This window comes from Neodiprion fabricii, chromosome 1 (assembly GCF_021155785.1).
Source record: "Neodiprion fabricii isolate iyNeoFabr1 chromosome 1, iyNeoFabr1.1, whole genome shotgun sequence".
Lineage (NCBI taxonomy): Eukaryota > Metazoa > Arthropoda > Insecta > Hymenoptera > Diprionidae > Neodiprion > Neodiprion fabricii.
The window spans coordinates 34,976,961-34,991,567 of record NC_060239.1 but is presented as its reverse complement, the minus strand read 5'-3'; the positions used below and the strand labels follow the sequence as shown (position 1 = coordinate 34,991,567).

At 36.5% G+C, this 14,607-nt stretch overlaps 2 protein-coding genes across 3 annotated transcripts; one reads left to right on the top strand and one right to left on the bottom strand.

The window, feature by feature from the left end:
- Positions 1 to 54: 54 nt before the first annotated feature.
- LOC124184274 (ubiquitin conjugation factor E4 B) lies at positions 55 to 5,982 on the top strand. The gene is made up of 8 exons (XM_046573806.1): positions 55 to 327; positions 1,241 to 1,531; positions 1,823 to 2,248; positions 2,337 to 3,703; positions 3,793 to 3,940; positions 4,044 to 4,730; positions 5,442 to 5,763; positions 5,878 to 5,982. The coding sequence occupies exons 1-8, from the start codon at positions 304 to 306 to the stop codon at positions 5,940 to 5,942; spliced, it is 3,330 nt and encodes a 1,109-aa protein (XP_046429762.1). The 5' UTR covers positions 55 to 303; the 3' UTR covers positions 5,943 to 5,982.
- Positions 5,983 to 8,992: 3,010 nt separating this feature from the next.
- LOC124184323 (gametocyte-specific factor 1-like) lies at positions 8,993 to 13,503 on the bottom strand. Of its 2 annotated transcripts, none has more exons than XM_046573893.1 (5): positions 13,341 to 13,503; positions 10,986 to 11,189; positions 10,784 to 10,910; positions 10,497 to 10,674; positions 8,993 to 10,348 (listed from the first exon to the last, which is right to left on the bottom strand). In XM_046573893.1, exons 2-5 carry the CDS (start codon positions 11,091 to 11,093, stop codon positions 10,117 to 10,119), a joined length of 645 nt encoding a protein of 214 aa, XP_046429849.1. In that variant the 5' UTR covers positions 11,094 to 11,189; positions 13,341 to 13,503; the 3' UTR covers positions 8,993 to 10,116. The 2 variants fall into 2 exon arrangements, with proteins under 2 accessions (XP_046429849.1, XP_046429859.1); XM_046573903.1 differs by lacking the exon at positions 13,341 to 13,503 and adding an exon at positions 12,023 to 12,222.
- Between the last annotated feature and the right edge of the window lie 1,104 nt (positions 13,504 to 14,607).

Below are 14,607 nucleotides of genomic sequence, written 5' to 3'. Positions count from 1 at the left end.
TCAACCCCCCCCCGCCGATTATGCTTTTTGTACACGCGCGGCTACTTCCAGTGGTACATGCTCTAAGGGGATAGCTCAGCTGTTTCGAACAATTGACGTTGTGTCCGTGAACTGTAAAGAATCGCTAATCTACCGTCTAAACGCAAACAGATGTGGAGTGACTGTCCGAATTTCTGACACATCTCAACAGCTACGGATACGGATTTTGCGAAGCAGAGATTTTGTACATTTATATAAGTAGTAATTAGATTACGGCCTACGAGGTGTAGAGCGCGTTTCACCGGGAATAGAAGAGATATCGCCATGAGCGAATTAAGTCAAGAAGAGGTGAGTCCGATATTACGCTAGTTAATTTATCAACGATGATCTCGTGGAAAGTAAGCAATCCAAAGGGTTAGGAGGGGACAGTAGAACCAACCGATGTCTCCGCCACAGATTTTGTCGACCTTAAAATGAATATAATAATAAATAATAACAATACAACAACCATTTCGATTCCCATTAGTTTTACTGCTGAATAGCTAATCATGATTTTCTGTTAAAAAATAACGGTATCAAGTGATACCACGATTGATCTTGTATCTTAACACTCATCAAGTATGCAGGATCCTATAATTGTCACAAAAATGAGAGTCATTCGAAGACATGCTTGTTTGTTGTCAGTTTTTCATGCTTTTTTGTGTCTACCTACAAGAGTACTTCGACCAGATTTAGAGTCTAGAATTAAAGTGTGTAATTCAGTTATGTTAATCACATGCTTTTCAAACATACAAAAATTAATCCTGAAACATTTGATTACTGTGTAATAACTTTGCTTTCTTGGTTGGAATAACTAAACAACAGAAGCTAAATATAGATCTGGCAAAGCAACTCTTGTTTACTTGGCTCCCAAAAAAAAAAATCTGCGCAATATTATTTCCTCTCCTTTGTCAAGAACAAAAGATGACTGACCTGTATGTACAATACTACATGTTTGCCATACTTTGTGATTTACGTTTAATTATAACTTGAAAGACACTGCATAGCTTTTTTTGTAAAGTAATGCCAAGTATAATGATACTGATTTTTACAGCAATCAGTGTTCATTGCTTTTTTTTGCAATTCGATTCTATTAACTAAACTTTGTTTGACTGTAACGTTAGCTTTTGTGTTTTGTTTCGATTTATTGCAATGACTGATCTGTCATTTATTTTTTTTTTGACCAAAGTTCTATCAGGTATATGTGATAATTCTTTCTTAGATGAGGAAAAGGCGGTTAGCCCGCCTTGCAGGCCTGGAAACCAGTATTTCCACTAATAGTTCAAATAGTGGAACTGGATCCATTTCTCCTGGCACTCCGGGTCCCTCAAGATCGTCTTCTGGTCCAATAATGTCACCTCCAACACAGCAGTTACAGCATCCAGAACATCCTATGGAAGTTGAAGACAGCAGTGAAAAGCAGTGCAACACTTCTGGCGTCGATGTAGATTCTGGAATTGAAAATATGGAAGTAGAAGAATCTGATCGCAGAGAATTGGCACCACGCTCCAGGGTGTGTATTAGGATGCTCTGAAGAAAATGGACGTAATTCACTTAACAGACTAATATTTGTTTAGTGAAGTTCCATTTTTTTCCTTTCTTTGTTTACTAAGTGACTATAACATTGCACAAAAAGTAAACTATTCGGCTCAGTGAGTAGAAAATCAGTATTCTTTTCAGTTCTTAGAAACCTAGTTAAGAAATGCAATCTTGGGATTTGAGAAGAACAGTACAATATTGTTGCGTTGGAAAATTGGAAACAAATGTGCGACATCAATCATATGAATCATTTTTACCTTAACAGACAACGAGTTCCAGTACAGAGGTAACAGTTGACCAAATTCACACAGTGGTCTCACGCGTCCTCTGTGTTTCATGGAAAGAATCTACGGAAGGTGCAATATTTCTTCCTCAAACAGCAGCTAATGCCTTGGAGCATGAACTCTCAGATGTTACTGATATTGCTAATCAGGCCCTGATGGAAGTGCTCTGCATGTTCTCTCGAGGCGAAGATCCACTGAAAGAAATAACATCGGATGCTTCTTCCGATCGAGAAGGCAGTCCCAGCAGCCAAGCAAGCCCTTTGCTGAGCCCTGTTGTTACTCTACCTTCCTGTCCTGTACCCACACTACCTCTGCCCACTGCTGGCAAGTCTCAGCAGCCAAAAAGTCTTATTTATTTATTTGAATGCTACTCCAGAGTTGCTGTAGAAGAACGGAATCATCCTAAGGTAAAATCCTATTTACAACTTTGAAATAAATTCGCTAAGCAATGAATCTGCCTTACAGTTTCAATCTAATTGTGTTTCTAAATTGCAGAGATGTAGCACCCCTCCGCTTTCTGAAGTGTTAGCCACACTGCGGGCTCAGTGTGTGCAACATGCAAGTTTAGTTCTACAAGGCTTGGTTGGCATCTGCCAAAGTGTAATACCGTCAACGCCATCCCCGTCACTTCTCTATCCAGTGCTATCGCAAAACCTACCTAGAGGTTTCCTGCATGAACTTGTGGCTAGAACTCACTCTAATCCTCACGTGTTCACCAAGATTTTCACCCCGTTACTCCAAGGCTTCTTTCTCTCTATGCAGCAAGCAAGCCTGATTGGTAACACTCACCGCCGGCCAATCGAGGCCTTGGAAGAACTAATTGAGATACGCTGTGGATCCACTGGCAATATTCGTCCAATTTGTCAGTTGATAACGCACCAAACCCAGTTTTTACCTGACGTTTTGACGACTGCAGTTGGAAGAGAGCTTGCCAGAACATCATTCTTAGGGCCTTTCCTTTCCGTCTCCGTATTCGCGGAGGATCAACCCAAGGTTGCGGAAAAATTTTTCAGCGGAAATCCTGCAACAGATAAGTCAATAAATTTAACTCTACAGCAGGAGCTTGAAAGCACTAGATCGTCGCTTCACAAAATGTTCCATGCAATTCTTGCAAATAGTAGTAGCTGCCGAGAAGCTACACTGGCGTATCTGGCAGCTCTTCTTCGACACAATGAAAAACGTGCTCAAATTCAAACAGAAGAATTTGCCCTTGCAGGAGATGGTTTTATGCTCAATTTGTTGTCAGTTCTCCAGATGCTTGCTGTCAAGATTAAGCTCAACACGATAGATACGCTGTATCCGTTTCATCCTTCTAGTTATGTTGAAATAAAAAATGATACTAGATTAAAGCTCAACTCACAGGAAGTGACAGAGTGGCTTGCGAGCTTGGAGTCAACGCACAAATGGACAGAGGCAAAGTTTCCAACTCAATGCTGGTTTTTAACTCTTCACTGTCATCATCTGGCGCTTTTGCCAGCTTTGCAAAAATATCAAAGAAGATTGAGAGCTCTCAGGGAGCTACAGAAGATGCTGGATGAACTACAGGCAACTGAGCCGCAGTGGAAAGATGCTCCTTTTGCAGCGCACAACAAGGAGTTAATGAAACGATGGAAACAACAGTTGAAACGACTCGGTAGATCAAAATCTTCCGCAGATGCTGGATTGATAGACCAAGTTCTTTTAAGGCGATCTCTTCACTTTTATACGTCTGTTGCCGACGTTCTGCTCGGTCTTCTTACCCAGAGACCTGCTGGTAGTGAATTACCTTCCCTTCCGCTTCCTCAACACGTTCCACCTCAATTTACTGCCTTACCTGAATGGTATGTCGAAGACATTGCAGAATTTTTGCTCTTTGCACTTCAGTAAGTTTCCAATTTTGTCTATCTACCCCTGTCTTGTCTTGGGGAAATTTCTTCATTCACTGTTTTTTTTTTTTGTTTTTTCACAATAGATTCAGCCCCACAGTAGTGGCCAATAACATGGATAATTCGCTGATTACATGGCTACTAGTTGTGATATGTACGCCACACTGTATTCGCAATCCATACTTAATTGCTAAAATTATTGAAGTACTCTTTGTGATCAACCCCAGTGTTCAGGTACGCTCTAAGAGCTCTACCTCTTTATTACTTTATTATTGAACAAAAAAGTGCATATCTCGCTAAGGATGAAATATCGGTAAAAGTTTTTATTGTTTAACAGGGGAGAACAGAAACTCTACATGACCAAGTGATGGCACACGAGATATCAAAGACTTTCTTGGCATCTTACCTTATGAAGTTTTATACAGATGTAGAAACAACTGGTTCCAGCTCGGAATTCTATGACAAGTTTTCGATCCGTTACCATATTAGTTTGATATTGAAATCCATGTGGGAGAGTCCTGTTCATAGAGCTTCCATCGTCAACGAAAGTAGAAGTGGAAAGCAATTTGTCAAGTTTATAAATATGCTGATGAATGACACAACGTTTTTATTGGACGAAAGTTTGGAATCTTTAAAACGAATTCACGAAGTGCAGGAACTTATGTCCAACACTGCAGCATGGGCTGCACTACCTCAAGATCAGCAACAATCTAGATCAAGACAATTAACGGCCGACGAACGTCAGGCGAGATCTTACTTGACTCTTGCAAAGGAAACTGTTGCCATGTTCCATTACTTGACTGTAGATATCACAGAACCATTTTTACGTCCTGAATTGGTCGGTAGACTCAGTGCCATGTTGAACTTTAATTTGCAACAGCTTTGTGGGCCGAAGTGTAAAAATCTAAAAGTGAAAAAACCAGAAAAATATGGATGGGAACCAAGAACATTGTTAAGTCAATTAGCCGATATATACTTGCATCTAGACTGTGATAATTTTGCTGCTGCTCTGGCTGGGGATGAGGTAAGAGATACGAGTACATATGTACAACTTTGTTTTGGAATTGGGCAAATAAATTTTTCAACGTTTCTATTACAGTGGTTAGCTTTCAGTAACTCTGGCCTTCTTTCAGTGACATTTACCACTTGGAGTAAAAAAGTGAAAAAATAAATCTGTTAACTCATTAATACTACCCTAACAACACAAAACAGTGCAGAAACGATACCGATATATATATTTAATGTCCGTGCTCCTAGGAAAGCGAATGTCGTATTCATACACTTGACAGAAGAGCAGTTACAGTGAATAATGCAATTATCTTTCTTCTCTTTTGTATTGTTTGGTAAATCTTTTATCATATACATATTCAAAACCCAATAGAAACTGTTTGTTTCTCATTTTAATTGAATGAGAAAAACAGTGAGTCACCTGAAACATCTCTTCAAAATTTGTAATACAGCAAGGACTACCAATGTTGAATATTCTAATTTCAAAGATAGGAATGAATTGTTAAATAACAATTAATCGCAAAATATTTAATTCTTCGAATGTATTATATGAAGTTTAATGTGAAATTGATTAATATATATATTTGGCTATGCAGCAAACTTATAAATTAGAGACCTTAAAAATATTCGATACATCAGACTTCTGCTATTCACAATATGTGCAAGTTAATCGATATATCTAATGAATGTGACAGTTCACTCACCATTTGTGTTGAATATATTACAGCGCTCATTCTGCAAAGAGCTATTTAATGATGCTGCGGGTAGAATGGAAAGGACTGCAATTAAGACTGTGACTGAAATTGAGCGGTTTCGAGCTCTAGCAGAACGGGCAGCCGCTATTGCAAGGGATAATCAGGCACGTGATGAGGATTATGGGGATGCACCTGAAGAATTTCGTGATCCTCTCATGGACACGCTTATGGAAGAGCCTGTCAAACTTCCATCTGGTATCGTCATGGACAGAGCAGTGATCATTCGTCACCTACTCAATAGCGCTACAGATCCATTTAGCCGTCAGCCACTTAGTGAAGATATGCTGACACCTGGTCAGTAAAACTTCATCAGTCATGTCCTGAAAAAATAACGATCAAACATTTATTAATTATCATATTTTGTAATTAATGTGGCAATAAATAATTATTCACTCGTAATTTTCACAGTCCTGGACTTAAAAGAAAGGATCTCTGCATGGAAACAGGAGAAGAAAAAGTCTGCAAACATGTAAGTGCTACTAAGAACGTGATGAGTTATTTAAAATTTGAAGAGGAATTTGAAGAGGAATTTGAAGAGAAAAAAAAGACAGAAACAAAAAGATAGAAAAGAAAACTTTGTCACATTATTCGTGCAAATAAATACCAGGTGGTGCATTCCATCGGTTAAATAAATGCCGCCCTTTTACGTGAACGTGACTACAGTGCAATGATCTGTGCAGCTGTTGCGCTCAATGAAATTAACAGTTTTCATACGACAAAAACACTGACTGCAGCTAGGAAACTGCCAATATTAATCCAAGCGTGCGTTTATATTAGTTTGTAAATAAAGAAACAAATACTGGCTATGTTGTCAGTGTACAAAATTCAATTTTGTTCATAGGTTTAAGTGATTTTCTTCGTAAAATTCAAATACTATACATACGTGCGTACATACATATAATCTTTTAGTACCGAATAAATTCATAATACTTATCCGAATAAGACAACCAAGTCTTTGACACAGGGTGATATTGATTATGGCATTGTATACATTTGAAAATAGAACAAAATACCTACTTCGTTATATAAATTTATATAAAAAAATAAGAATTAGTTTCGGAAGATTCACCGTAATTGGCAGTAGACATTTTCGGCATGTGAAACACGTCAGTAATCTGTTTACGAAACCCTATTACTAATCTTTAAGAATAATTTGACGTACGAAAGACAGAGAAATGAAAGTATTAGTTCTAACTCCCAACTATTCGCATGGAGTAACTTCCTGCCGGTGATATTCAGTGACCATTTTTTTTTCTCCCAAGCTCTGCACTCACTGTATGAAAAATAGATTTATTGAACCTGTTGAACAATGAGATATCCGTCATTTGTCAATATAAATAACAAATAACGACCGATATAAGTAAAGAAGAAAAACTATTGACATACTCACAGGCTTTTATCAATAAATAATATGTGAATTTTTTCATTTCTATTGCATGAATCTAAGAAACTCTGTGAAAGGGGGAAAGCAATATAAATAATACAACTAAATTGTCGCTAAATAACGGAACATACAATGAAAGACAATTTTTAAAGTTACAATCAAATGTATATACTTTGGAAAGTTTTCGTTAATAATTTAGATCAATTATATTTGCTAATAAATTTTAAATAAAAATCAATATGTATTCGACTTAGGCAAATAAAGATCTCACTACCACTGATCATAACTGTTAGCACTTTGTTACATCTGTTATAATCTGAAGTGATACAAGTGGATCGTCAATATTTGTCTATACTAGCCAATCAATGCACGAAACAGAATAAACGATGTGTGCCAGCTGCAATTGGCATTGACTATTTACGATTTGATGACTGTGATGTTCCAATTCCCAGTATATTCCTTATTGTTTGCTTTTCATGAATAATTAAACCACGTATCTCTTTTACAGAGAGTGCAGAGTACAACTAATCTGGCGTCACATTAAACAAACCAAATCATATACATTCAGTTATTATTACGTATATTGATATGTGCATAAATTATACTTCTAATATTATAGTTATTTTAACGAATGACTGGCAATAAATTACTCAATAGCCAAATTCGTAATAGTACTATTTCATAGATTTTCACTCTGTCTTTGCAAGAAAATATAGCATTTCCAGCAGTAAAGTTCAGTGAACAAATGGTAACAGTGATCTCAAATCCATTATATTGATAATAGCTAATTATTATCCGCGTTCAATGACTACTATTCTCCCAACTCGGCACCAAGATAATCATTAGTATCTAGTTGAAACTTCATAGATACGATTTTATAATCTTATTTGCCTCGGTGGTGAATGCTGTATATCCTAACATGAAAAAAAACTGGGCGGGTCAAAGTCATAAACGGCAGAATTTTTAAACTACCTAACAATTTTATCGGAAAATGATAGGATACAATTTAATTTAAAGAATTTTAATTTCAATTAATCAAGATGTAAATAATCAGAATCTATTGTATTGTAATTAACATCGCTAAACTTGCTAAAAAAAAATATGATAATAATAATAATAATAAGTTAATAGAAATAAATGAATTTTGGATCTCTACACTTTATCTTCTCCACTTTATTATAGAACTCAATTAATTATTTCTCCTCGAAATCATCTTATCACATAATGCGATTTTGTCAAATATCTCTTATGTTTCTTCAAAGAGATATCTTCTCAAATTCAGTTTATCTGTAATTTAAAAATTTTTTTAGCATCATGGTAAACACGATTATTGTTTTTACGAATTGCATTCACCCTCAAATTTATATTTCATACGTGATATGTTATTTGTTGCAAAAAGTTGAGCTTATTCAAATCATTAGATAAAATTTATGGGTTGACAAAGTCAAGTTCTACTTCATATTTTGAGTAAAAATTCTTTTCCATTTGAACAATTATCAATTGCTTATTATCGGTCTACAGTAATTTTACTGAAACAAAGCTATCCAAATCTTAAATGGAACTGAATTAAATGTTTTACCAACAGTAAAATTACAATAGAAATGACTGTCAATATTTTATAATTGACAATAATTAACTTTAATCAACCAGACCTGTAGAAATACGGAATAGAAAATGTTAATACATACCTTGTACATTTAAGAGCGCAGCAGCTTTGCTATAGTTTAAAACAATGATTCATAAAATTGTAAGGTTGGTGTTGTATAAGGTATTGGATAAGAATAAACTCCGATTCTAGTTCTACTTATTCAAACAATTTGCAACAAAAAAGAAGCAGACTTTTTAGTTATTATTCAATTAGTGATAAATGGCAATCTTGAACAATTAATATATTTTTTCATATTAATTTTTTTTGTTACCCTGGAAACTCTACATACTCTCAGTTCAGCATATTTTAGATAGTTAAATACTTATTCATAAGGAGTCATGTTAAGAGTGTACAGAGTATAAAAAAAAACCGCACACTTATTTTAATTCTACGTTTCTGAGGATTAATAACGTTTTTAACATCCTAAGTGTTCTCATCTTATACAAATAATCTCTATGTTTCATCACGATCTTATAGTTTTTTCAAGGTTCATATATATAAATTCTTCAGATGCTACGAACGCAATAAACTTGACCTTGAATCTGCAATGCAACCCAACATTTAATAAACATGTATAGGTATATGTACTTACATACCTACATAAGTATATATTTATGTATTGCACGGTATTTGAAGAGTTAATTATTCAGCGGTTACCATGAATCTGCTGATACAATCTACAAATTTCTGTATGTCTAAGAAATTTCAGGAATGTAGTGAAATGAAAAAAGTAAATTCTCATTATTTTTCACTACACATTCTGTTGTCGGCTTGAAAAATATTTGCAGTAGTGACTCTGTTGATCAAATCCCGGAAACTAAATAAATTCGGTTTTGAAACCAGTCAGAACACTCATAATACATGGCAAACGTTAAGCTTCTCTAGAAATTATGAATATCCGTTATAATATCAGGTCGTTCAAGTTTCTGATAATTGGAATAGATAATGTGCAACGTTCACAGTAGTTGTGTAACATATTTTGATACTACTTATACGTGCTTTCTTTGATAGCATAGATTGTATGATCTTAATTTTAATTGTACATATCAGGGCAAATTTGAAATGAAGAAATAAGCTAAACTATTTGGAGATGCTGAAATAAAATAGACAGTGCTAACGATATTTATGTAAAACACTATCACTATAAGAATCTGTAAGTGAACTAAAATGACGAGTTAAATTTTGTTTGATGAATGATATTAATGAATATAAATTTAGAAATAACTGGAAATACACTATTCCATTGATCTAACAACGAATATTTTTATCTTTGCGGATTTGACAGATTTCTGCCAAATTACTGCTACTACAAGTGAATCACAATATGTGTATTCGCATTCAACTGAATGACGTACCACTTTTGATATTTTATGAATAAAAATAGATTATTTATTTGGTAGTTTTACCAGTACAATTTGCACGTATAAGCTAATTGTAAAACCAGAATGTAAGGCCATTATATAGGCTGATTGTTATCTTGCAGAATAAAATTGTACATTCAGGCCTATTAGTGACCAGGTTATCTGGAATACGCTAAATAATTATTAAAAAAAAAATGCTCAGCAAAAATATCACTCTTCACTTTATGATCTGTATCAAATTTGAATCGATGGCTCTAGTCATTTCTTGGCAGAGATATTCCTCTACCAAAGCTGAATGGTTTCTTTAGCCGCAGGTGCGCTGATGGATTCTTACCACGCCCAACACCCATCACACTGATAACTGATTCCATATCAGACGCGTCAGCTTTATCTGTTTCTCCTCCAACCAACATTGCCTCTGAGTAACCAAGAGGACGACGTAAGTCCTGATTAGGGTCAATGAATTTTTTGCATCTGGACTGATCCCTAGAATTAATAATTGTTAATTAGGAAGCAACGTCAAGGATACTAGAGTAAATATTATAGAAGATCGAAAATTACACAAAATAAGGGCAGAAACAATATCAAATGATCTACTTGTGTGTGATTTATAAATTTTTTGATTTTACATCACCTTGGTTGGTGAAAATTTGAAGTAGTGTTACTGTCTATTATATTAGATCGTCCATCAATTGAGGGAATCCAATCCCTGTTGGATTCTTCATCCCAAGATTCTCCATGATCTATAGTGCTTGTTACAGCCTCAGATCGATCCAAGAATTCGGTCATTGTGGACCCATGGTTCCTAATGACTAAAACAAATGATAGTATACAATAAGATTTATAAAATTGAAACCCAATGTGTGTGGCCAACAATAATTTTCTTTAAACCATTTTAGTCTACAAATTGAATAACCATACACTGATGCTTTTCAGGTTCTAGAACCATGCGCTGAGGACAGTTTTGAATATGATCGGTTAATTCGTGTTCAAACAATCTATGTGTTGCATCATACGGGCAAGTTTGTTTGTATCCTTTTGGATAGTTCTGTAAAAAAGACAAAGCAGGATGAAATTTAAAAAAATGCCATACTTGTTTACCTTGACTTTTGACTAAACTAACCTTCTCACATTTAACAATGTGCATTTGAATTTTTGACAACGCAATCCTGTGGTACTTGTCGTACGGGCAGGTGACAACGGGGTCCGAATATATTGATGCGGTATTCATGATTCGCAGCTTCAAGGAGCGGAGAATTAACCGACGTATGTAACCGCAAGTAAAATCGTGGATAACAGAGTTTAAGAACCTTACTTCAGTCGTTGCCTGAAAAATATACAGACAGTTGTTCTAATGGGCTTCGGTGTGACAACCGAAAACCGTCGTGCCCTTGCGCTGCCTAAGATGTTCCAACGGTAGAGTTGAAAACTTATTGCAGAACATCAGAGTTACCGATTTCGATATGGTGCTGGCTGCATTCACCTTCCGAGTAACACAGTCTACGCAATGGTAAGCCCAAGCTAGTACTTAGCCTGTGTGTATTTACCGACTTATCGGCGATACAAGAAATTAATAATGGGAATAAGTTTCTTCCAAAATTCGTAGCAAAACAGTGATTTAATTAAAGTTGGGGCTCCCGAGAGAATCAGATGTGATAATGATGCAGAGACAAAAGAATATATATGCATATGCGGTCAATGTACGGTATTAATATACATGATCCATTTACGATTAATATGTGACGCATACTATAAATTGTATAATTTTCCAGACGTTATTGTCATGTATTCCTATGTATACAATGCCAACCACTCAACAATTGCAATTTGTTGATCCTGGTCGTTCAGTGTTTTTTCCGATTCAAAAGGTTATCTGAAGCATGTATATTGGTTTGATAGTACAAAACATGACGTTTTCAATAATCAAACATGTAAACTTGAAAATTAGTCTTGAAGGTTAAAAGCAATCAGGTAAAGGACCTGGACAGCCAGAACTACGGAGCACATTTCCTGGATGTCAAAATCCACCAGGTGGCGGACCTGGACAGCCAGAGCTACGGAAAATTAGTCGTGAATGTCAAAAGTCATCAGGTCAAGGACCTGGACAGCCAGAACCACGGAGCGCTTGTTCTGGAAGTCGAGTTTCACCAGGTAGTAGACCTTGAGCGCAGAAACTACGGAGCGCTTGTCCTGGAAGTTGAGTTCCGGCAGGTAGAGGACCTTGAGCGCAGAATCCACGGAGAACTTGTCCTGGAAGTCGAGTTTCACCAGGTAGCGGACCTGGCGCGTAGAAATTACGGAGCGCTTGTCCTGGAAGTCGAGTTGCTCCAGGAAGTGGACCCGGAGCGCAGGATCCAAGAGGTAGAGAACTCAGTACTCAAAATCTGCGGAGCGCGATTCTCATACGTCCGCTCGACTGCGCGATTGTTTCCAGACTGAGGAATTTGGCTAGCTGAGTTTAGATCGATGACGTCAACAGAAAAAAAAAATTGGGTGACGTCACTTTCTGAATATCCGAACATCCAAACTTTGGTTTCGAACTTTAATACTATGTATGATGTATAATGTATGATGTATGATGTACGACATATGATGTATGATGTATGATGATTTTAGTTTTTACATTTCAGTCAAGAAATACGCACTTTATCTTTCCTGCCGATTCCAGACTCATGCGGCTAAGCCCTTCGATGGTCAGCCGTTGACTAAAGATGCATTCTTCAGTTAACGGGTCAGCTAATAACGCTGCTGTTCTGCGACAGTTGGATGATACAATCTTTTGCTCGTACCTTTCAAACGTGTGTCAAAATACGCTCAAAGTTTTATGAAGCATCGTTCTACTATCTCTCCCCATAAAAAAAAAAAATCGCCGACAATCACTTTCTTAGGTCTTTAAATCAGGACACTGCGTTAAATACAGTCTCGTATACGGAGCATTGATTTCATCTCGATCAAAATTAGCGCATCCGTGATGTATTATAGTTACTCTGAATTTGTTTCCATACGAACACTTTTCGAAAAACAATTCTGCTTCTCTACCTAACGTAGATACTTCACTTGCGACTAGCTAAAATAGCGTTTCGATTCTGTGCCTACGAAAATTCAAGATCGAGAGAGCAAATGAAAAGGTGTTCGAATATTTACGAATATTAATGTTATAGAATACATGGCGGAGCAAGGGGACGAAGAGGACAAAAGTGGTCGGAGGTGGTAGGGGGTGTTAGGGGGTGGTCGGAGGTGTTCGGAAATGGTAGAAGGTGGTAGGAGGTGGCAGAAAGTGTCTGGAGGTGCTCGGAAGTCATCGGCGGAGGTCGTGGAGGACGAAGGTACTTGGCGGCAGGGGGAGGTGGTTGATGGAGGTTGGCGGTGCTTGGAGGTTGTTGGGGTGGCTGGCGGTGGCCACGGTTACGCGTCTTCTCGGGAATGATCGAGCTGATCGACATTTTTAAATCGCAGTCAAGTAGTCGTACGTACTCACTTTGTGGTGACTCAATCTGAAGCTTTCATACCGACACTACTTTGGTTGCTACGAATGTCGGTGTTAGTCCGTTAGGTAGAGTCCATAGAGCAGAACCCTCCTACGCTCTCAGGCCCACCTGGGCCCAGTTGCCCGCCGAAAACTGGTCCCAGAAATTTACCCAGCGGTATGCATCTTTATATTCTTCAATCAACGCCGCTGTGGTTGAAAAATAGTGTTCAGAAATTTAATTGGTAGGAAATCAGGGCCATCTTTAATCCCTGAAAACAGAAACCAATTAGATCTATTTATCTCAGTTCCGCGAGAAATCAAAACATTTCTGCTTACACAGAACTCTCGAGCTCCACCCTCGCCACACGACACTGGTTCCTCTCCCAGGAAAACGAGCACTTGATATCTCCGCTTGGTTGATCAGAAAAAAACTAACATTCGAATGAACAGATGTATTAAAATTGTGACTACAGAAATTTTCGAGTATGTTTCATGTACTTGAATAAGATTTTATTTCTCAATCGAAACATTGATTGATAAGCGCCCATCACTATTTTAGAAACTTAATAATCTGCAAACTAAGACTACAAAAAAGCAATACAAAAAACTCAATCAAATATTGAAATATTGATAAACTAGTATTATTGAACTAATGATTACATCGTGTAGTAGGGAAATTCAGGCATTATCATTACTTTTCTGACATGTAAATTGATGATGTTATGTACAAAGTAGCAATTGCTTATTACATTAAGTGGGATATTAGTAATATGATAAATATCAGCCTGTATGCTTGAGTATGGTAGTTATGAAACATATGTGATTATTTTTTTTCAAAGAAACATAGTGTGATGTTTTTTTCCTTCTAAACTCAAAATCCATGCAAATTGTTCAATGCAAGAAGCTTCAATTTCTTGGATGTGTGAAATTACTCACATACATTTGCATTGACTATATATTCTTTGTCAATGACATTTGTTTAATTTATAACCTTGTTGATCATACTGTAACTTCAAATTTTTGATACATTCATAGTACAACTACTCGACAGTAAATTTCTGTCAGTGTCGCATTTTTGTTTTTTAATTACTGTTTATTGTTCGACACCAAATTGCGAATGGTAAAAAATATCATGAAACAAGGTTCGTGTGTATTATATAACCATTCTGTATAACATATCAATATTGCAAAAGCAATAGAAATGAAAAATTCTGTGTGATGTGAACGTTGATGATAAAATAGCCAATGAGACATAAACATGTCGACAGCAACCGTC

Bases quoted from the DNA above. Each gene is read 5' to 3' on its own strand.
- LOC124184274 (XM_046573806.1), top strand. From the start codon at position 304: ATGAGCGAATTAAGTCAAGAAGAG. The intron at 2,249-2,336 runs GTAAAATCCTAT...TCTAAATTGCAG, and splicing joins AAGAACGGAATCATCCTAAG to AGATGTAGCACCCCTCCGCT. The intron at 4,731-5,441 runs GTAAGAGATACG...AATATATTACAG, and splicing joins CTGCTCTGGCTGGGGATGAG to CGCTCATTCTGCAAAGAGCT.
- LOC124184323 (XM_046573893.1), bottom strand. From the start codon at position 11,093: ATGAATACCGCATCAATATATTCGGACCCCGTTGTCACCTGCCCGTAC. The intron at 10,675-10,783 runs GTATGGTTATTC...CATTTGTTTTAG, and splicing joins AGAACCTGAAAAGCATCAGT to TCATTAGGAACCATGGGTCC. The intron at 10,349-10,496 runs GTGATGTAAAAT...TATTAATTCTAG, and splicing joins TCAAATTTTCACCAACCAAG to GGATCAGTCCAGATGCAAAA.